This window comes from Delphinus delphis, chromosome 6 (assembly GCF_949987515.2).
Source record: "Delphinus delphis chromosome 6, mDelDel1.2, whole genome shotgun sequence".
Taxonomy (NCBI): domain Eukaryota; kingdom Metazoa; phylum Chordata; class Mammalia; order Artiodactyla; family Delphinidae; genus Delphinus; species Delphinus delphis.
In genome coordinates this window covers 47,449,664-47,474,178 of record NC_082688.1, presented here as the reverse complement: position 1 = coordinate 47,474,178, position 24,515 = coordinate 47,449,664, and the positions used below count along the sequence as shown (strand labels likewise).

The window sequence follows — 24,515 nt, the reverse complement described above, 5'->3', positions numbered from 1 at the left end:
AGACTATTACTTCTTATTACATTAAAAAAGAGTTTGTACGTTTGAAAGTTTTAAGAGACTAGAATCAGTATTAATATTCTGGATCATGTAATAGTGGTGTCCTATCTATAGTAATTGTGGTATTGTTGATTATAGCAAGAATGCTTTTTTTGGGGGGGGGGGCTGTCCTGAGAGGCTTGCGGGATCTTAGTTCCTTGACCAGGGATTGAACCTGGGCCCTTGGCAGTGAAAGAGCCGAGTCCTAACCACTGGACCGCCAGGGAATTCCCAGCAAGAATGATTTTTAATTCTCTTTTTGAAAAGGAAAGTGGCAATGTCTTCTATTCTTTTTAACTTTTTAACTGCCAGGATAAAAAAACAAAGCAAATTTTTATAGACAATATTAGGAAACATTTGCTTTAATGTCCAAATAATTATATACTTGATTTAAGAAAGGGACAGTTATTCTTTACTACGAGTTTTTACCTCTGATAAAATTCCTGTTATTTTTACTCTTTTGTTGAAATGAGATAAGAACTTGTTTTGTGTAAATGAGAATTTGCATGTTCATTAAAAGTTTTCTGATATTTATAACATAGTACATTTAAAAATATACGTATTCAGTCAGAAGTTGGAAACAAGCAAACTCTCAAGAGAATAGGTTAAGTAAATGAAAGTATTACTCTGAGAGAATAAAATACAGCCAATGAAAACATGTTTTAAAAGTATATATACTCTTATGAAAAAAATTGATAAGTTATAAAGCAATGCATACATTAAAAAGTGCAAATTTCTATAAATATATATGCTTGAAATGCTGGAAAGTATAGAATCTCTGAGTGATAAGACTTGTCTTTTTCTCTTTATCTGTATTTTTATAAAAATTTCTACAATGTGAATATTTATATATAAGTGCTCATATTGTTTTAAATCTATAAAATTGATCAGTAAAGTTATTTTTCATTTACAAAAGTAATAAATTCTTGTCATAAGAAAATTATACAATATAGTATACCATTGTTAATACATAGTGGGGAAAAAAATCATTAAAAGGAAAGAACTAGTTGTAAAACCAAATGAGGTGGTAGGAGATGAACAAAATTTACAGACTACTGGACAGAATACAAAAGAGATTTCTACGTGAAGCTTGAACTCTGTTTTTTCCCCTTCCCTGTACATATTTATTGAGTGATAAATTTGATTTCCTAAAGTGTTATATAATATGATAAACCAAAGGCTAGCTATAAGAAATTGAACTCCATCTAGTTAGGATAAACTTTTTCTTGGTTTGTAACCAAAAAAACACTTTTAACATATAAATGTACTTTTAAACGTTTAAAAATAAGGACTTGAGCTTATTCTACAAGACTTTTAATATTCTAGTGTTCTTCTAAGATATATAAAATCTTTACTTCTATTTTAAGTCCTTTTAACCCTTTTATATGAATCCTCTAGCAGCTGAACTAAACACCAAAACCAGAGACATTATTAAAACAAATGAACAGGGCTTCCCTGGTGGCGCAGTGGTTGAGAGTTCGCCTGCCGATGCAGAGGACGCGGGTTCGTGCCCCGGTCCGGGAAGATCCCACGTGCAGCGGAGCGGCTGGGCCCTTGAGCCGTGGCCGCTGAGCCTGCGCGTCTGGAGCCTGTGCTCAGCAATGGGGGAGGCCACAGCAGTGAGAGGCCCGCGTAACGCAAAAAACAACAACAACAACAACAAAAAATGAACAAACAACTATGGACCAATATCCCTCATTGAACATAAACACAAAAATCTTCAGTGAAATATTAGCATATTGTATTCACCAATAAGAAGGATAATGTACCTCAGACAAATGAGGTTTATCCCAGGAATGCAATGGTGATGGATTGGAATAGTCAGAATTGTTAAGATGTCAATTCTCCCTCAAATTTATTTATGGTTTCAATATAATCCTAATTGCAATCATAGCAGGCTTTTTTAAAAAATTTTTTTTAACATCTTTATTATAGTATAATTGCTTTACAATGGTATGTCAGTTTCTGCTTTATAACAAAGTGAATCAGTTATACATATAGATATGTCCCCATATCTCTTCCCTCTTGCATCTCCTTCCCTCCCACCCTCCCTATCCCACCCCTCCAGGCGGTCACAAAGCACTGAGCTGATCTCCCTGTGCTGTGAGGCTGCTTCCCACTAGCTATCTATTTTATGTTTCCTAATGTATATATGTCCATGCCACTCTCTCACTTTGTCCCAGCTTACCCTTCCCCCTCCCCATGTCCTCAAGTCCATTCTCTAGTAGGTCCATAGCAGGCTTTTTTTGTTACAATTAAGAAATTGATCCTAAAATGTATACAGAAAAGTAGAGGAACTAGAATAGCCAAAACAATTTTGAAAAAGAACAAATTTGGAGGAGACACAGTACTGACTTCAAGACCTTAAAGCTCCAGTAATCAAGACAGGGTGGTACTGAAGAAAGAGTAGACACAGATTAATGTGATGGAATATTGAGTCCAAAATAGACTCACACATACTTAACTTTTGACAAAGATACAAACACAATTCAGTGATGCTAGAACTTGGATGCCCATAGATAATTTATAAATTTATTTATTTATTTACTTATTTTTGGCTGCATTGGGTCTTCGTTGCTGCGCACGGGCTTTCTCTAGTTGCGGTGAGCGGGGGCTACTCTTTGCGGTGCGCGGGCTTCTCATTGCGGTGGCTTCTCTTGTTGCAGAGCACGGGCTCTAGGTGCACGGGCTTCAGTAGTTGTGGCTAGCGGGCTCTAGAGCACAGGCTTAGTAGTTGTGGCACACGGGCTTAGTTGCTCTGCGGCATGTGGGATTTTCCTGGACCAGGGATCGAGCCTATGGTCCCTGCATTGGCAGGCGTATTCTTAACCACTGCACCACCAGGAAGTCCCGCCCATAGATAATTTAAAAAGAACCTCCTACCAGTATTTTGCACCATGTACAAAAATGAGCTCAAAATAGATCATAGACTAAATGTAAGGCCTAAAATTACTGAACTTCCAGAAGAAAACGTAGGTAAAAATCATGATTCTTCAAAGACTTCTTAGATTTGACACTAAAAGCATAGTCCGTAAAAGAAAAAATCGAAACATTGTTCTTTGAAATTTAAAAGATTTTATCTTAGAAAAACGCTGTTAAGATAATGAAAATAAAAGCACAGATTGGGGACTTCCCTGGTGGCGCAGTGATTGAGAGTCCACCTGTCGATGCAGGGGACACGGGTTAGTGCCCTGGTCCGGGAAGATCCCACATGCCATGGAGCGGCTGGGCCCGTGAGCCATGGCTGCTGAGCCTGCGCGTGTATATTTGCAAAGTATGTATCAGTAAAGGCCAGGTATCTAGAATATATACAGAACCTCACATCAAAATAATGAGAAAACAAACAAAACAATACAATTAAAAGAAAAAAAAAACGGCAAAAGATTTGAACAGACACTTCAGTAAAGAAAATACATGATAGCGTGTAAGTGCATGAAAAGATATTCAGCATTATCAGTTATTAAGGAGATGCAAATTAAAAGCATAAATAGATAACTCTATCCACCTATTCAAATGGCTAAAATAAAAAAAATATTTACAATTTCAAGCACTGGAAAGGATGTGGAAAAACTGGATCTTCATGCATGGCTAGTGGAAATGCAAAATGGTATAGCCACTTTGAAAAATTGTTAGAGTCTTAGAAAGTTAAGCATAAAATTATCATACAACCCAACGATACCATTCTTAGATAGTAAATCAAGAGAAATAAAAACATTTCCACACAGAAATTTGTATGTAAATATTCATTAGCACCCCAAACTAGAAGCAACTCAAAATGTCCTTCAAGGGCTTCCCTGGTGGCGCAGTGGTTGAGAGTCCGCCTGCCGATACAGGGGACACGGGTTCGTTCCCCGGACCGGGAAGATCCCACATATCACGGAGCGGCTGGGCCCGTGAGCCATGGCCGCTGAGCCTGCGTGTCAGGAGCCTGTGCTCCACAACGGGAGAGGCCACAACAGTGAGAGGCCCGCGTACCGCAAAAAAAAAAAAAAAAAAAAGTCCTTCAAATGGTGAATGAATAAACATTATAGCACATCTATGCAATGGAATACCATTCACCAATAAAAAGGAATGAGCTCCTCAAATAGTTATATACTTGATCATTTCATTTATATGACATTCTGGAAAAGGCAACACTATAAGAGCAGACTGAAAATTAGTGTTGTCTGGGGGTTGACAACAAAGGGGCATGAGGGAGCTTTTTAGAAGGATGGAAATGTTCTATATTTTGATTGTCAGATTCACGGAACTATACACCTAAATTGGGTGAATTTTACTCTATATGTATTATACCTCAAAACTGACTTAAGCTGTCAACCTTTTTTTAAAAAAAATTAATGTAGAAAGAATGATAGAGTTAGCATTTAAAATGATTGATTCAGACAAAGAACCTTGAATGGATGCTAAAACCATGAAGCGAAATGTTATTGTGGAACAGCATATTGACATGACCCCTATACATTATTGCTAATCTTTGTAATTTGAAGAGATCTGGACAGTCACTACCTTAACCAAGTGATCAGTCAAATTTCTCATCACTGACTAGGTGAGAACTGGACATCTTGTGCCTCCTGACTTGGAGTAATATGGAGTACATAGCAGCAGCACAAATGAACTGTTCTTGTCAAAAAAATCTTAAACCTGGGTCTAATCAAGTCTTTAAACCTAACTTCCACCTTGCAAAACTATAGGACATAAAGCAATGAGTTAAATTACACCAAGAGAAAACAATCTTACACATACAGAATGTGGAATATTCTCAAAGACAACTTGCCTGGTATTTTCAAAAACATCAGTGTACATGTATAACTGATTCACTTTGCTGTATACCTGAAATTAACACAACATTGTAAATCAACAATACTCCAATAAAAATTTTTTTAAAAATAATTGAAAAAAAATCAGTGTAATAGAGGGTAAAAGAGGAAAACCCTTCTAGATCAAAAGAGAGATAACAAACAACTTGAATACTGATTTGGGGGGGCAGGGCAGCAGTTGAGGACATTTCAGTGTAGACGGGCTACATTCAATGATATTAGAGAATTATTTTTCATTTTTCTGAGGTGTGGTAATGGTATTGTGGTTAAGTAGGAGAAAGTCTATTTCCAGGATATGTATGATTGACAGGTGAATTGTCTCGATGTTTGCAACTTATTTTAAGTGTACACACACATAAAATGTTAACAGTTGTCTCTAGATAGTGTATATGGCTATGCGTTAGTATTATTGTTTTAACTTTTTTCTGCATGTTTGAATTTTTCGTAATAGAGGTGAATGTTTTTAGAACTCATTTGGGAGAAAGTATTTATTGAAGATGGCCTTATGATTTGCAGTGCATTTCTATAGATCTTATGAATATCAGGCCTCTGTATCTACTTTGCACACCCGAAAATAACTTTTTTACTACATTGTGTTTGGCGTGCTATAACACCGGCCTACTTTGAGAACTAGGGTAGAAAACAGCTCTGTGAAATACTTTGAATTATAAGGATTTTTTTTTTTTTTTTTTTTTTTTTGCGGTACACGGGCCTCTCACTGCTGTGGCCTCTCCCGTTGCGGAGCACAGGCTCCAGACGCGCAGGCTCAGCGGCCATGGCTCACGGGCCCAGCAGCTCCGCGGCATGTGGGATCTTCCCGGACCGGGGCACGAACCCGCGTCCCCTGCATTGGCAGGCAGACTCTCAACCACTGCGCCACCAGGGAAGCCCTGTAAGGATGTTTTTGAGAGCATTGTTTACTGTATTATATGGTGTCCTTTTTGGGAAAATGAAACTTTGGATTTCAATGACAAGAATAGTTGTGCTGCTTCTGAGAAACTGGATTTTTGGCATGTTACAAACATTGAATCAGGTAGGTGAGCAGAGCTCATGTTTTTTTGACTGCTAGAAAACTCACATCTCACTTGTGGCCGATTTCTAGCAAGTGCACTTCCCAGCTGTACTCCTGACTGCTCTGTAATTTTCGCTACCAACTCTCATTATTCCCTCAATCTGACTCCCTCATCTATTTTTGGTTATATTTATTTTATAAGATACTTTATGCCCAACAATGTTCTAGCCATATTAAAAGGATTTAAAATAATACGGTTTATGATTTGAAAGTCACAACCTAAAATACAGATTTTCACATTATTATTATTAGTCATATAATATCTTACTCCTAAATTCAGAGATCCTTTATCCTCTAACCAAATTTAGAATAAAGGAGTGTTACTAGAAAATTTAAAAATATATACTTTTAAATATAGTTAAAATATAAAATTCCTATTTTCTGAAATAACACTGTTGTAGCTATATTGGCAGCAAATACCTTATTTTGGTAAGGCAGGGGAGAGAACAAGGCCATTCCATTCCATTCCATGGAAATTAAGCTGCCATTAGAATTGGCATTTTTCTTGAGAATTTGTTTTTTTTTTTCCATTAATGAAGGGAAGTAAAATATGCCATTGTTTTACCTTTAGCATTTCTGAAAGAATTTTGATGTGCAGAAAATCCTAACGAAAGATTATATTAGTTGCTCTTGAATGTTATTCAGATTCTTGCCCCCCAACATAGTAGTGCCTTCCTTCTGTTAAGTGATACTTTATATTTTATAAAATATTTTTCAGCATCAGCATATTGATACAGATGTTATATTTACAATTTGCTCTTGCTGCCTTCTTGGGGTTGTAGTCCTCACCCAGTTTTCTTTTGGGGATTGCTGTGTTATTTTACCACTGATGCATTGTGGGATAACAACGTTTAACAGGGATAACAGCACTTACTATAAAATGTGTTGTATGAATTAATAATGGCTTAGACAGTTTTTAAGACTATGTGTGTGAAGTAGGAGTGTCTTCTGATACATCTTAAGTCTATTCTAATTTTTAAAAGAAGTATTCATTGATAAAGAAGGTTTTCTTTTTTTAGCTAAGATTCTTAAGTCCAGTGGAATCTTCCACTGATGATTTTTTTCCTTTAGATATCTGGATAGTAGCTTGTTAAACTAAATGATCTTTAAAGGCTTTTGTACTTATAAAACTAAGTTTTGATTTTATATTTGAACATGCTTAAATCTTAACCTTAAATAACCTATTATCTTCTACCATGAGGGACATGCCAAAATTAACTGCCAAAACAGGGTTAGTTGTAAACATAGGTGTAAGGTAAGATTGCCATCTCCTTTGCTCCAGGCAGAGTGATTCCTAGAACTAGGATTTGGCTTTCTTTGCTCAGTTGTCTGGAATTCACTTTTTCTAGTTTGCCAAAAGACAGTAAAGCAAGGTACACTGTTTTCTTTCTGCAATTATTTTTAAGTGAAAGTACTGTTCATTCTCATTCATTCATTTCTTTTCTCATTCATTTCTTAACGCATGAAAATCAAAGTTTAATTTTGTAGTAGTGCCTGCTGGTCATGTGGATGCTGTACAACGTCTCCATTTATACTGCTTCACACATCACATACAGGACAAGTTCCCACAAAGACCTGTTTTGTTCTACTCTCGATCCACCCTAAAGAAACCAGTTTCCAAACTATGCACAGCTTTGTAAATCAAGATGAAATGGTCGGAAATTGGAACAGAAACAAGCAAGAAACCAAATAATCCTTCCTAGTTAACAAGTAGCGTGTGTTGTATATAATAAAATTTCAGGTAACAAAATGGTGTGCATTCTAAGAACATTCTAATTTGAAAGTTTATATCACATTCATATTATAATCATAGATCAAGTCATTAGTTTGTTTCTATTGTTGTTAGAGTTAGGAAGATATAAGCAATGCTTTCGGTAAGATATTCTAGGCAACAGAGGGCAGTGAGAATCAAAGATGAAATGTGAACCTTAGTTCTGGATATTTCTTAGCAAGCCCTGTATGCAATAACTAAGTGCCAAGGTTGATAAGAAGAGGAGTCTGGTGTTAGGCACAGACTTCCTTCTTTCTGGCAACAGTCAGTGGACCACAGAAAAGAGGGAATATAGTGGCATGCAGAATTTATCTTCCCAGGGACTCTCCTTCTAGGTCAGGAAGAAAAGAATCCCCACACACAATTCATAAGTAATAGAATATGTTTTTCACCACAGCGTTAAATTCACTCATAATGTATTCACAGCTTAATTTATGGTTTTTGAAAATACCCTTGAAATATCTCTTTGAATAAACGTTTTGTCATTATCTTACCTTCTTGTTTAGAACTTTAAAGAATATCAAATGCTGTTTAGAAGTTTTGTTTTCTTTCAGATGATTTCTAAATATTGTGATTTTAACTCAGTATCAAATAACCTTCCAAAGAATCTGCATCTTTTGGGATGCTTTTTTTTTCTCCTTTTGAGAAATTAAAAAAGGAAACAAAGGAAGCGAACTTAAAATGTCCTTTCTTCATTATTCCAACAATAGGCAAAGACCAGGCTTCCACAACCAAAGTAAGTTAGAGAATTCCCAGAGTACTTAGTGAAAATATATAGTCTAGGTCCTGAGTCAAATAGATGTGTTATAAAATATAAAGCTGTTGTGAGAACACATGACACATTTAAAAATTTTCCTTCCTCATTTCGCAACACATTTTGAGACTAATATTATAATAAAAATGTTTATTTTCTTCATAAAGCCCCTTTTCTACCACAGTCACATGCACATATTTATTTTCTGTTTTGAAGAAACCAGGTTAGCAAGGTAACTTTTCTAAGACATCTTTACATGAGAATACAAAAGGTTTAAATTGAATAATTAAATACCTTCTTGCTTCCAGCTGCTTCTCCCTGGCTCTCCTTTCTCAAGTTTCTTAGTCTCTGCTGTCCCCTGCAGACTGACAATTCAGGACTGTCTAATTTCTCAGTTTAATTTCTCATTTCTCAGTGTAAGATTTGAATTGTCAAAACAGTAGTCTTAAAATATGAATTAGACTTTCTTTTTTATTACTACCTGTTTTTGAGATATAATGTACATACAGTAAAATGAATATATCTTAACTATACAGTTTGAGTTGTAAAATAAATATGCATCAGAATCAATGGGAATGTGCTTAAAATACTCCTTCCAGGAAATTAAAAAGCTCCCTAGATGATTCTGAGCTACAGCCAGTTAAGGATCTTTGCCTTTGTAAAGAGCCAAATTGATAATGTACATCGAAATACATAGTATACCATAAAATGTTAACCCAGGTTGAAGTTAGGTTGCTATTTAAAAAAACACTTAGGCCTTCCCTAGTGGCACAGTGGTTAAGAATCCACCTGCCAATGCAGGGTACATGGGTTTGAGCCTTGGTCTGGGAAGATCCCACATGCCATGAAGCAGCTAAGCCCGCGCTCCACAACTACTGAGGCTGTGCTCTAGAGCCCGCAAGCTGCAACTACTGAGCCCACGTGCCACAGCTGCTGAAGCCCACACGCCTAAAGTCCGTGCTCTGCAACGAGAGTAGCCACCACAATGAGAAGCCCGTGCACCACAACAAGGAGTAGCCCCCACTTACTGCAACTAGAGAAAGGTCGCGTAGCAACGAAGATCCAACGCGGCCAAAAGTAAATAAATTTATAAAAATAAATAAATAAAATTAAAATTAAAAAAACCTTAAATTTCTCATGTACCTTTTGGGGTTTGTAATGCTGGCTCACAAGTGAAATTCTCAATTTGTTTTTCTGTTTCTTTTTAAGAAAATTAATGCAAAACTTCATGATGGAGTATGTCAGCGTTGTAAAGAAGTTCTTGAGTGGCGTGTAAAATACAGCAAGTACAAACCCTTATCAAAGCCTAAAAAATGGTAAGTTAAGTTTCTTAATTACCTCACCAGTACTATCAGTATCATAGTATATGACTTCATTCCCTGATTTTCAAAATCGTGTCCAGATAAATATTAAGGTGAATAGAGAAAAAATTTCCATTCCCTGCAGAATAGAATTTCATCTTACATGCTGAATCCTAGCTTGTGAAGGCAAATAGATTGAAAGGGTGGATTCACCATTCCCTTCTCCCCATTCTCCCCTAAATAAATAATGCACCATTTTTATAGCATCTTGTTCATAAAATGATACTAGGCTTAAGACAGAGAAGGGAAAGTTTGTTTTGCAAAATTCTATCTCCCACTGATGAGATAATAATGTTTACTATTTAATTTACTAAATTAAATAATATTTTTTACCAAAGGGGGTCTTAAAAAGGGTCTGACCTTTTAATTTGACCCATGAAGATTACTGAAATGCCTTAGATTGAGTATCATAAATAAATCACTAGATTGATAATTTATAATTTCATTCCTTTGAAGTTTTGGGTCTACATGAAGAGACACTGGACTTTGTTTCTCACCTCTCTGTCCTTTACCCTTCCTCTGTAATTTTGGCATTCTGTTTTATCAGCTTTATGTACATCCTGGTGCAGCTCCCTTACATCCTTTGGCTCAGCTGAGTAAGGGCCATATTGGAGGGTAATTGCTGCCTAAAAGAGAAAACTGATTATTTTACATATAAAAATTAGCATTAATATGTACAATATTATTTTTACAATTATGAGTTTTAATTTGGTAGTCTATATAGTAGCTATTTAGAATACATTTGTTCATTGTTGCTTTATTTTACTTTTAGCTATTCAGTAGTAGCAACTTCCTTAAATGTATTCCCTCTCCCTTTTTGGGAGGAAATTTTAATTAAAGTTTGGAAGTCAGTCTAAATAATAAATATGGGGCTTCCCTGGTGGCGCAGTGGTTGAGAGTCCGCCTGCCGATGCAGGGGACGCGGGTTCGTGCCCCGGTCCGGGAAGATCCCACATGCCGTGGAGCTGCTGGGCCCGTGAGCCATGGCCGCTGAGCCTGCGCGTCTGGAGCCTGTGTTCCACAACGGGAGAGGCCACGGCAGTGAGAGGCCCGTGTACCACACACACACACACAAATAATAATAATAATAAATAAATATGATATAACCTTTGCTGTTTATTTCTATTGAAAAATTATGTCAGCTTTTTTGTGGATCTTTAACTCAAGCTATGGGGTAATTTGTTTATTTGAGAATTTTAATAGCTTTGAATGTTTGGGCATTTTAGTTTGCTTAAGATGCTTCTTTTTTTTTTTTTTTTGCGGTACGCGGGCCTCTCACTGTTGTGGCCTCTCCCGTTGCGGAGCACAGGCTCCGGGTGCGCAGGCCTAGCAGCCATGGCTCATGGGCCCAGCCACTCCGCGGCATGTGGGATCTTCCCGGACCGGGGCACGAACCTGTGTCCCCTGCATTGGCAGGCGGACTCTCAACCACTGCGCCACCAGGGAAGCCCAAGATGCTTCTTTTTAATGCTGAAAGGTTAAAAACCTGAAGTAAAGATAGACTAACTTCAGCTTTTTATTTCTGTATTGCTTTTTCAGAGCAAATTTTTAGTATTTATTACAGGTACAGCTGACCCCCTTTTAAATAGCTATACAAGTTTCTGTCTCCTGTCTTCCAGTCTTTTCTTTGTATTCTCTAGCATTTCCTCCCCAAAGAAAACACTTATAAAGAAAATTTTAAAGTTTTATGCTCATTGGCCCAAATTAGCAGTAGGGAAATTTGGCAACTGTTTGTACTGTTCAGTGCTGGATTTCCATGAATGGATTGACTCTGTTTCCTACCACAGAAATTAGATGCTGATTCACTATAAACTGTGTAGTTTTAGTTAATAGGCCTAATACAAGATTTGTAGTTTTTTGAATATTTTCAACAGGTCTTTCTTTTTATAAAGGTATTTTGAGATTTCGTCACCAGTCTCCACTTTTCTCTTGGTAGTGCTAGTTCCTAAAAGAATTTTTATAGGTAGTAAGTATTTATGTAACTGTAGAGTTTTAGTAGATTCATGATATAACAAAGGAAATAATTTAAAAACATTTGTGCCTTATCCATTATCTGCAATTTAATCTCTTATCTTTAATTTGTGCTGCCTCCTTTATGTTTATCTTCATTGAATGTGCCAGTATATAAAAGATCATATCAATTATTATACATTTTCCAGATGCTGTGATTTGCTAGAGAATTTCTTTTTTTAAAAAAGTTTTTATTGAATTTGTTACAATATTGCTTCTGCTTTATGTTTTGGTTTTTTGGCCCCAAAGCATGTGGGATCTTAGCTCCCCAACCAGGGATCAAACCCACACCCCCCACATTGGAAGGCAAAGTCTTAACCACTGGACCGCCAGGGAAGTCCCATGCCATAGAATTTCTGAACTTAGTTATTTTAGACAGCTCTTGAATTTTTATTCTTTTTGTGTATTACTTATGGCCTTAATATTTTTATGGTTCCAGAAGAACTTGTATACTATAATTCCTAGAAGAACAGATATTTTATTCAGATAGAAAGACTCTGTTAAAAACAAAAGGAAACAGTAACAAATCTTATGTTTAGTTCCAGAAAACTTATAACACAACAACCTAAGAATGGTTGAATGTGGACACATGGACCCAAAGGTCAGCAACTCTGTCCTGTCTTGGAGTCATTGAAGTCCTTGGAGTCAGGGAAGCTCATGGTGATGTTGCCAATAGCCGGTAGTATGTGACTCAGAGGTCTTCGAAATGAGAGCTGGAAGAGGACCTCAGGAGCTGCTGTTCTATATCACCCTGAAGCAGATGAGGTTAGCCATAGAATAGCTCCCACTGAATGCAAAATGAAGGAAATATATTATACAAATACCAAAGTACAGGTAACAAGACATTAAAGCCTAAAGGAAGATCTCTAGTAATAAAGAAGCCCAAACTAATACAAAAATGATAGCTTATGAGAGACTAAGAAACTGCTAGTTAAAACAAGTCTGAACACGTTATTTAGGAGGTCAACTTGCCTGGCCTAGAATATCATGAATTTCAGGCTACGTTAGAATTTTAGATTACATTAGGCATTTTAGAAAGCCTAGCTTTCAAACTCCAAACCAAGATTGAGTGTTATAGAAAGCATAAATCACCTATGTACACTTTGCTGTCTCTGCATATCAAAACTTGACCAATGCTATAAGGTTTTTAAATCCATTGATGAACAGTGCTTAAAGTAGCGTAGCTTGTTTTGAAATTTTAAATGTTTTGTTCAAGCTAATCACTTATAAATTAAATTTGTCCTTTGTTAGGATTTGTATAAGAAGTTTACTTTGACACTAGATGTGTCTTTTGTGTAAAGATTCATTTTCCAGCACCCTGAATGTTACTTTTGGTAAAAACGCTGAGCATTGTTTCATTTGTCTGTCTCATGCCACAAATTATGTAACCAAATGATGTACATAAAGAAAAGTTCAGCAGAACATAAAATGGAGGAGGAAGTACTGGTTATAAGTGACATTTCTTTTGGAATGAGATAATATTCTGAATATTGGGAAAATTAATGCCTTTTCTCCCATTTGTTTGGCGTGTGAATCACCAAAAACCACGCACATCTAGCAAATTTCCATTGTCCATGGGATCTAATACCAAACAGTTAGATCCAAGAAACAGAGGTTGACATCTAAACTCTTCAAACTTCTTCATTCAACCATGGGAAGCAAAAATTGTACGGTGTTTGTAAGTGGCAGAAAATATTTTCATGTTTCTCTTTTTCCTTCAGTAAGGTGATGTGCTACAGGATTTTTATAAGCATGTTCTTTATGACAATTTCTTCCAATAACTGAAAACAACCATGGACCATTCCCAGAGACTTTTAAGAAAAGAATAGACGTCCTAACTTTAGCTGAAAGAGAGAAGAGTTGAAAACTGTTTTTGCTAGAGAGGGATGGGATGATGGCTGTGAGGGGAAGGGGATAAAATGCATGTCACGTATTAGTGATGTGTGAACAATGAGATATGGTATGATACTACCCTTTTATATGATCAGATAATTTAAATGTCATTGAGTATGCAAAGCTGTAGGTCTTTATAGAAATAAAATGAAAGGCTCATAAACATAATGCTTAGTTTTTTACAGCTTCTCATCTCTGTAAAAGTGCTAAGATGAGCTGCCATCCTTATTTTCCACTGTCACTTAATCAGAGGTCAGCGTAGTTGTACCAGGATTTCCCCATCATTTTGACTCGTGTTTTTTTATTTGAAGGAGAGAAATCGCTACTCCCTGGTGGAGGGCTGTTGTGGTGCTATGACAGACATCTCCCTTGACCCCTGAATGGTATAATCATTATTAAGATTACTGCTAGATGTTGAATTGTGGTTCAGGACGAGTCTAAATCTTTTTGTATAAAACCTCATTTTTCAAGGGGAATTACCTGGTGGTCCAGTGGTTAGGACTCTGCACTTTCAGCTCTTTCACTGTGAAGGGTGGGGTTCGGTCCCTGGTTGGGGAACTAAGATCCCTGCAAGTCACGCAGCGAGGCCAAAAAAAACCCCAAAAACCCCTCATTTTTCAAGTGCCTTGTTTTTTTTTTTTTTTTTTTTAACATCTTTATTGGAGTATAATTGCTCTACAATGGTGTGTTAGTTTCTGTCAAGTGTCTTGTTTTTGACTTTTGAGGGGAAAAAAAAAACCCAAAGATAAATTAAAACCATTCATTACCATTCCTGGTCAATCACAAGCCATTCATGAACACTGTAAATAATTTTAGGTGTGGAGCTGAAAATTATTGGAAAAGCAAGAAATCTTAAAAATATAAAGTGATTTGTATAACTCTTAAAAGAAGAAAGGAATCTTGATATTTTTCACTTAAAACTCATTTATAGACATTTATATTATTTTCTGGGTACTAGAAATACAGATGGTTAAAAGACTGTCCCCTTCCTCAAGAAATGTAAGGAAATGAAGTGGGCTGTTTTCTTTCTTTCTTTTTTTTTATTCTGGGCTCAGAGGGATTAAATGTCTTACCAAGATAAGAAAGTAAAGCAAATGGAGTTAAGATTCAGATGCAAATTGTCTTATTGCAAAGCTCTGTTTTTCCACTTTCCCACAGTGATTTCTGTGTTTTATTATTCATTCAAAAAGTCCTTTTTCCCTCTTTACCTGAGCCTAATACTATATTAATTTTTATAAGTCACCTGTCTTGTTTATGGAAGTTTCCTACTGCTGAGTAGTATATATAGTCCTGCTTTTTTTTTTTTTTTTTTTGAAATGCCTGTATCTAGACAAATTTTACTTGTAGGTCCTGAAATGCCTAAGGCATAGAAACTTCATATGCCTTGTGTTTCAGGTAACCAAGCAACCTTTTTCTCCTGTCAATTTTGAAATGTAGTAGGCAAATACCCACATATCTGTTAGAGTCTCTAGCCTGTTTGTTTTCTCTTCCTACCCATTAAAAAGAAATCACCAATAATATAGTGTTAGCTCATGTTTAACATAACCATTAGAAGAGAAAGGAGAAGCTAGTATAAAATAGCAACAGACCACAAACAGATTAGAGTCTGGGAGGGGAGGATTTTGCCTCCCAGGGGATATTTGGCAGTGTCTGGAGACTTTTTGATTGTCATGACTAGAGAATTTGGGAGGGATGCTACTGGCATCTAGGAGGTAGAGGCCCAGGTGTAGGCTAAACATCCCACAGCGCCCAGGACAGCCCTTACAACGAAGCTATAGCCGCCTGACCTGGCCGTAGTGTCGTGGTTGAGGAACCGTGTTGCATACAAAATAGGTGGATACCCACAGGGTCAAGCCACTGAAATGTCATACGTATTTGGTTCAGTGGTTTTCAAACTTTGCAGCTGTAGAGTTTTTGAATAAAACAAAAGGTTACCCAGGAGTCCACTGAATGCTACAGACCAAAATGGAGCTGCCCTGAATGGAGAGAAGACCTTAAATGCCAAAGGAAGAATGTTGATTGAAAGTAGATTTCATCCGAAACATATTTCAAGTGAAGAGGAGAAGAACTGGTGTACCATACCTTGGAACCACATTGCTCTAGGGATGTCTGGCCAGTTTCATGACTTGTGGGTGCTATATGCCTAAAACAATGTTTGCTTTTCATTAAACAAAGTCACTCCCCCTGGTCCTCACATCCAGGTATTCACTTCTTTTTTAATTTATTTATTTATTTTTGGCTGCGTTGGGTCTTCATTGCTGCGCACGGGCTTTATCTAGTTGCGGCAAGCGGGGGCTACTCTCAGTTGCGGTGTGCGGGCTTCTCATTGCAGTGACTTTTCTTGTCGCAGAGCATGGACTCTAGGCACGCGGGCTTCAGTAGTTGTGATCTGTGTGCTCAGTAGTTGTGGCCTACGGGCTCTAGAGCGCAGGCTCAGTAGTTGTGGAGCATGGGCTTAGTTGCTCTGCAGCACATGGGATCTTCCTGGACCAGGGATCGAACCCATGTCTCCTGCATTGGCAGGCAGAGTCTTAACCACTGCGCCACCAGGGAAGTCCCCAGGTATTGCACTTCTTACTTGACAATTTTAAAACGTGTTGCCTCTTAATTTTTATCTCCACTGACTGCCCTGGTACAACCCTTATCTCTTCACACGTCATTGCATTAAATAAATAAATTCTCCCCTATCTCATCTCTACTCCCTTGGCTCAGATGAATAAAATAGTGTTTTTAAAAAGGCTTATTTCACATGAATGTTTCAAGTGCACTTGTGGGGAAGAGTTGGGTCTCCAGCAGCAGGCAGGTAAGTGGAACTTTGTCCCCCCAGAAGTTTTGCTTTTGTATGTTTACTGTAGTGTGCTGGGGGAATGGATGGGGGTGGTCTTCTAAACTGTGGGAGAAAACAAAACGTAGTACTATTGGGGAGAAAGTGAGGTGTTGCTCAACAGATCATGCTACCCTATTGCTTACCTCTCTAACCAGATGTTTGCTCCATCTTTACTAAAAGCTTTTTTTTTTTTAATTAGCCAAACTAAATCCTTAAAGATAATCTTTTATAGACCAACTGTGTTCTTTTTTTAAGTTGTCTATCTATCTATCTATCTATTTATTTTTGTTGTGGTGGTGAAAAACACATAACATAAAATTTGCCATCTCAGCCATTTAAAAGTGTACAGTTCGGTACTGTTATGTATAATCACATGTACAGTAGATCTCCAGAGCTTTTTCATCTTGCAAGTTTGAAGCTGTATAACCCATTTAACAACAACTCCCCTCTTCTTCTTTCCTTAGTTCTTGGTAAACACCATTCTACTTTCTGTTGTTTTGAATTTGACTACTTTAAATACCTTATATAAATGCAATCATACAGTGTATGTCTTTTTTTTTACTTTCATTTCACTTAGCATGATGTCTTCAAGGATCATTGTGCTGCAGCATGTGACAGAATTTCCTTCCATTTTAAACCTGAATAATAATTGTGTGTGTGTGTGTGTGTGTGTGTGTGTGTGTGTGTGTGTGTGTGTGTGTGTATCACATTTTGTTTATCCACTCATCCACTGATGGACCTCTAGGTGGCTCCCACCTCTTGGCTATTTTGAATACTGCTATGAACATTGTTGGGCAGATATCTCTTCGAGACTCTGTTTTCAGTTCTTTGCATGTATACGCAGAAGAGGGATTGGTGGATCATATGGTAGTTCTGTTTTCATGAGGCTTCTCCATACTTTTTTCTATAGTGATCACACTATTTTATAATCCTATCAGTGGTGCACAAGGGTTCAAATTTCTCTACATACTTGCCAAAATATGTTAACTCCCTTTTTTTTAAAGGGAAGAAGTATTGTACTCTTAAAATTCTGCCTAATAAAGAGTACCACTGCCCTCACTTTTCAAAGAAAGCAAATTAATGCACAGAAAGCACCAGGTATATCCACCAGCTAATGGTTAAATCATGATAGTACCTTGCACTCATTCCTTGGTACTGAATTATTTTATTTGTCCATGAGTTGGCATTCATTACTTGTATTTGTTCATTGCTCAAACACTGTAACGTGAATCTCCTTGAACGAGTTATAATCACATTTTAGATAGATAGATTCTATTCATAAGTATCCAAGGTGTACTTGCTTTCAGTGCTTAGGAACTGAGCATACTACTTACTTCACTGTGAGATACCTGAAAAATAATGTTTACAATATGCCGTGACCAGTCCAAATTGAGCCCTTATTCCTCCATATAATCTGAGTTTATAGCGTCTGAGTGAAGACCCATTGTTTAGGTGGCTAATTCTACAATCCACATGTTTTGAACATTTTGACTTGCCTCCCTTTTGATGTATTGTAAAACTGAGCACATTTATCAGCTCTTTGCATTCTAGAAGCACAGCTTCTGTTATTAAAATACACCTTTGAGGGGTCCCTGAGCCATTATGGGCCTAAAGCTATATTGCATGCATGGGAAAGATAAACAGATTCAAGTGAAAAGGAAAAATAAATGGATTTTTAAATAAATTATTAGAGAAAGAATTTTTCCTTTTTTAAATTTGAAGAAAATATTTGTGTCAGGACATCTGAAAATTAAATGCGTTGTTTATTGTAGACTCTTCTAATAGAAAAATTGTCTCAGTGCTAATAAACAATTAATTGGGATGGAAATGCAAAAGCTTTATATTTTATAAATATTATATTTCATAGCCAGAGAAGGCTGTTGACTTGGTGATATTTTATATAGTGAAATGGCTACAGATTAACGAACAAAGTTGAATTCCTTAAAAACTGGTAAAAATTGGGGACTTCCCTGGCCGTCCAGTGGTTAAGACTTGGCCTTCCAATGCAGGGGGTGCAGGTTGGATCCCTGGTCTGGGAGCTAGGATCCCACATGCCTCTCGGCCAAAAAACCAAAACATAAAATGGAAGCAATATTGTAACAAATTCAATGAAGACTTTAAAAATGGTCCACATCAACCCATGATGCTCGCACCATCCGCTACTCTGATCCCCTCATCAAGGTGAATGACACCATTCAAATTGATTTGGAGACTGGCAAGATTACTGATTTCTTCAAATTTGACACTGGTAACCTGTGAATTGTGGCTGGAGGTGCTAACCTGGGAAGAATTGGTATGATCACTCACCAGGAGAGACATCCTGGTTCTTTTGATGTAGTTTATGTGAAAGATGCCAATGGCAATAGCTTTGCCACCCGGCTCTCCAACATTTTCGTTATTGGCAAAGGCAACAAACCATGGATCTCTGTTCCTTGTGGAAAGGGTATCTGCCTTACCATTGCTGAGGAGAGAGACAAGAGACTGGCAGCCAAACAGAGCAGTGGATAAAATGATCTCTAAGTGACGTGATTGGGAAAGTCTTTGTACTTATAGATAATACTACATACTTAATAGCCTCTTTAGTGTTAAAAAAAAAAAAATGGTCCACATCAAAAAAAATCTTAAAAAAAAACTGGTAAAAATTGGATGCTTAATTTATGGGTTTATTGCCTGACAACTGGCTTTTATTCCCTTCCTTCCTTCCTGTTTTTCTATTTTTCTTTCTTTCTATTTTTCTTTTTTTCTTTCTTTTGCTGGCACCATGTATTATATATATTGTATATACCTGTATATAGCATATATATATTATTGTGGTAAATAAAGACTGGCTTTCTATACATTCTTTTATTTTTACCATTTAAAATAAACATAGCAGTTGGATTGTTTATCTGGTTTATAGATTTTTAGGCTCTTTCTAATCTTACCTCCCAAACCCCATCATTTTTATTATTAACTTAGGGTATTAGACTGGGTGGAAATAGAAGGTGAAGTTTATACCAGTTGTGTTCATTACATTTTACAAATTTTATTGGCTTGGCAAAAAGGGTTGGAATTTATCTTTTATTTTTTATTTTGCGGTACGCGGGCCTCTCACTGTTGTGGCCTCTCCTGTTGCAGAGCGCAGGCTCAGCGGCCATGGCGCACGAGCCCAGCCGCTCCGCGGCATGTGGGATCTTCCCGGACCGGGGCACGAACCTGTGTCCCCTGCATCGGCAGGCGGACTCTCAACCACTGCGCCACCAGGGAAGCACAAAGGGTTGGAATTTTTAAGTGGTGAATTAAATTTTACACCAGGTCTAGGCAACATCCCAATCAATTTCATTGAAATAAATACATTATTAAATATCACGTTTCCAGACCAGTGAAAAATTGATTACTTACTGTTGCAAAGAATGTAATAAATTAGGAAGAAAAATTGTTCTAAAATAAAATAGGAGAAAAGGATATTTAATGATTAAACCTTCATTGTCAGTCAGGTCCTCTCTCTAGATGTGTGTGTACCTATATGCAGTTTATTTGGAACTTCAAGTAAGTTTGTGATGGCAGAGGTGATTGGGATGAAGATAGTTTAACAGTGTATGCTATCTGCCAGAATCCAAGCAGAATTAAAAGATAGTAAAGACTCAACTGTAGTTTGACTCTTTCTTTTCCTTTCCCTTCCTGCCTTCATCCCCCATCAACCTGGGAAAGGTGTACTGTAAATAGCTGGGGAAACCCCTGCAGTTGAGTGCCTTTTTCCTTTCAGACAGCATGACTTTCATGAATAGGAACTGGGAGTGGCATTGCAGAGACTACGTCTTAGATAAGTAAAGTACTTTTAGTACTCTGGGATGCAGAAATAGCTTTGTTATTATAGAACCTTCTCCTTTACTGGTATTTTAGAAATCCAATTTTACTTTTTTGTTTGTTTGTTTTTTTGCGGTACGCGGGCCTCTCACTGTTGTGGCCTCTCCCGTTGCGGAGCACAGGCTCCAGACGCACAGGCTCAGCGGCCATGGCTCACGGGCCCAGCTGCTCCGCGGCATGTGGGATCTTCCCAGACCGGGGCACGAACCCGTGTCCCCTGCATCGGCAGGCAGACTCTCAACCACTGCGCCACCGGGGAAGCCCCCAATTTTACTTTTACTGTTTGGGCACTGAAATGATGTATTCTTTCTGATTTGGATGTTAATTGTAAAAGGTAGAAGCCAGAAAGCTAAGAAATCCCTTAAAAGTAGAAATTATATTCTGTTGGTGAGACTTGGGAGAATTTATTGCTGGAATTCTTCAGAGAATTATCAGGAACTTGATACTGTTTGAGGAATCATGGTAAAAGAAAAGGAAAAGATCTCAAATACTTAGAGCTGGCCTAAGATCACGTAAAGCTAGATTTCACTTTAACCCTAGTACTATACGTTTTTCCATTTTTCTGATAGTGTCTTAAGCAAGTAGATAATTAAGATATTTGTACTGAACTTTGCATGTCTTCAAAGCTTTGTTATATATATTGGCTTCTAGTAAGAACCCTATGGAGGTAGGAGCAGCAGATGAAAAAGTGGCCTTAGAAAAATTAGGCGACTTACCGTAGGCACAGCTAGTAAACAGCAGATTCAAAATTAGAATGCAGAGGTTTTTTTGTTTGTTTTTTCATAATCTCTCATTCCTGGCTTTCATTTTAATGTCAGATCCCTAAGGTTTGACTCAAAGTCATCCACTATGACTTGAACCATTTCTATACCTTAAATTAACGAACACAAAATTTTCACTTGTAGAATGAAAACATATCTGTTAAAAAACTTTATTTTGTATAACCAGATTTTCCTTACTTAACCTACAAGAACCAAGAAACCTGCCCTGTATTTGAAAGATAATTTAGTGTAATGTACATGTTTTGTTAGGAACAAAATTGTCTCTAGGAAGAGTCCAGGGTAGTGATGGAGGATATTATCCCAAACATAGCTATTTTCTGACAAAGAAATGGGATTGCTAGGGATAACAGATAAAAAATTTGGTTCAGTTTGCAATTATTTTTTTAAATAAATTTATTTATTTATTTGTTTTTATTATTGGCTGTGTTGGGGTCTTTGTTGCTGCATGTGGGCTTTCTCTAGTTGCGGGAGCAGGGGCTACTCTTCATTGGGGTGTGCGGGCTTCTCATTGCGGTGGCTTCTCTTGTGGAGCACGGGCTCCAGGCATGCGGGCTTCAGTAGTTGCGGCATGAGGGCTCATTAGTTGTGGTTCGTGGGCTCTCTAGAGTGCAGGTTCAGTAGTTGTGGCACATGGGCTTAGTTGCTCCACGACATGTGGGATCTTTCCGGACCAGAGCTTGAACCCATGTCCCCTGCCTTGGCAGGTGGATTCTTAACCACTGTGCCACCAGGGAAGCCCTGCAATTATTTTAAATAGCATCTTCAATGTACAAGACACTGTGCTATGTATTACAGAAGATACCAAAATGACTGTGACACCAAGGAATTTACAGTCTGTTAGGAGAGGTGGGCCCACAGGTAACTCTGTTGGCAGTTTGCAAGAAGTGCTAGTTGTAAGTAAAAGGAGACAGAGACCCAAAGGGCACAAGTTAAGCCTGCAGAGGAATAATAAGATGAAGATAGGAAAGACAGATCTAGAAAAGGTAGTAGAGTGCTGTAAACAATGTTTACAGGAAACCCTATGAGGAAGGCACCAGGGAATGGAGGGAAAATGAGCAAGAATCCCCTGTTCTCTTTGATGGACAATGCAGGTACTCTCAAACTGTCTCTATATGTATTGTCTTTGGGTTCTACATAAGTTGTCATTTGTTCATTCATTTGCTCTTATTTTTTCTTTCCTCTTGTTACATAATCTTGGTGATTCATAAACATTAATCAATGTTCCTTGTCAAAAAGATCTGCTTTGAGTATACATTTAACAAAGAGAAAACAAGACAGAATTTTGGTTTAGCGGTTAGATTTCTAGCCTTAAAAAAAGTGTATTGATCACTAATTTTTTTTCATCTTTTATCAAACAAAAGTAAACATTGTTATATACTACAGTATGATCAGTCCTTCCATGTATACCAGTGTGTGACAATAAACTATATATGAGAGAAAGACAGTGAGTGCCAGTTTGGCCTCTTCGGTTTAGCTCTTCAACTCCAGAATTTCTTAGAATAGTTTGAGGCTCTGATGGTTAATCAGTGATATGAGAGTCACGTCACCACATTCCAGGAGTATTAAAATGTCCTAGAGTGGAGTTTTAGTCACAGGCCACTCCGCATCATATTATAGTATACAGTGACTGTAAACCCTGACCTTATTCTTGCCCAGAACTTTGGTCTTTAATACTTAAAGGTAAAAGTGAAGAGTTTTCATTACTATCATCACTAGTGCATCTGTACATAAAGCCTACTTTTTGACATTAATATTGATTGATACAGCAAGCTTTGATTTTAAATTACCTGCTCCAAGTAATAGTTTTGAGCAGTAGTTTCCATTTTCTCTTTTTTTTTTCTAAACTACTCTTGGTCAAAGGTGAATATTTTGTAATCTTTTAAGAATTATTCTAATCAAATCTACGGCAATAAGAAGAGGTAAAATCTCTCCACGTATTTTCAAATACATCATTTAGGGACACAGGGAAGTGAACTGAACTTCTACTCAAAGTTCTTGGAATTTGGGGACATTGTTTCCTTAAAAACATTTCCTAAGTAGCATATGATATAATTCCTTAGTATGGATTCTGGATCTTTCTGTGTTAGCACAGGTTACTTGGAGCCACTGTAGGAAATGTCACTTTATAGAACTCTGTTAATGTGAGTTTCTATTATTTGTATACCAAGAGTGGAGTATCACAGCTCACTGTTTACAAAAGCACCTAGCTGTCACCTGTCAGAATATTACAAGTGGAGCTGAACTGTGATAAAGGTTAAAGTGTAATAGTATAACCAGGAAATGAAGGCAGTACCAGAAAAGTTGTGGCAGAGTAAAATGAGTCTTTTACTTATAGAAGTTACTGAAAATATCAGATCAGTTCTTTTCCCATTGGTATTTATTGTCCAGATCAGTACTTCTCAGAGCTTTTGTTCTCAGGACCTCTTTATACTGTTAAAAATTACTGAGGGGCTTCACTGGTGGTACAGTGGTTGAGAGTCCGCCTGCCGATGCAGGGGACCATGGGTTCGTGCCCCGGTCCGGGAAGATCCCACATGCCGCGGAGTGGCTAGGCCCGTGAGCCATGGCCGCTGAGCCTGCGATCCGCAGCAGGAGAGGCCACAACAGTGAGAGGCCCGCATACCACAAAAAAAAAAAAAAAAAAAAAAAATTTACTGAGGAGCTCAGATAGCTTGTTTTTTAAAAATTAATTATTTGTTTATTTTTGGCTGCGTTGGGTCTTCGTTGCTGCGCGCGGGCTTTCTCTAGTTGTGGTGAGCAGGCTTCTCATTGCGGTGGCTTCTCTTGTTGCAGAGCACGGGCTCTAGGCGGGCGGGCTTCAGTAGTTGTGGCTCGCGGGCTCTAGAGTGCAGGCTCAGTAGTTGTGGCGCGTGGGCTTAGTTGCTCCGCAACATGTGGGATCTTCCCAGACCAGGGATCGAACCCGTGTCCCCTGTATTGGCAGGTGGGATTCTTAACCACTGTGCCACAAGGGAAGCCCTGATAGCTTGGTTTATATTGGCTTTTATGGGTTATATCTAATGATATTTATTAGATATAATGATATTTATTGTATTAGATATGAAAACTGAGACATTTTAAAATAATTATTTAATAAATAATATGAATGTAAGCAACATGCCCATTAAGGGTTAATACTAATAACTTTTTATGAAAAAATAACTTTTGAAACAAAAATATTAGTGAGACAAGTGGCATTGTTTTATATTTCTATGAATTTCATTAGTGTCTGACTAGTAGAAGGAAAAGGAAACAGTACATTTCAAAAAGAGTATGAGTAAATTTTAATAACCTTTTCCAGATAATTGCAGAAATTCATCTTTGATACCATACCAGATCTCAGAAG

The 24,515-nt window shown here is 37.5% G+C and overlaps 1 protein-coding gene across 2 annotated transcripts in view; it reads left to right on the top strand.

Annotated features, from left to right (window-relative positions):
* C6H9orf85 (chromosome 6 C9orf85 homolog) overlaps positions 1 to 24,515 on the top strand; it is a 64,755-nt gene that overhangs the window by 18,976 nt on the left and 21,264 nt on the right. For both annotated transcript variants that reach the window (XM_060014633.1, XM_060014632.1), the window contains exon 2: positions 9,660 to 9,766. In XM_060014633.1, coding sequence (XP_059870616.1) covers positions 9,660 to 9,766 — 107 coding nt within the window. The remainder of the gene's footprint in view (positions 1 to 9,659; positions 9,767 to 24,515) is intronic.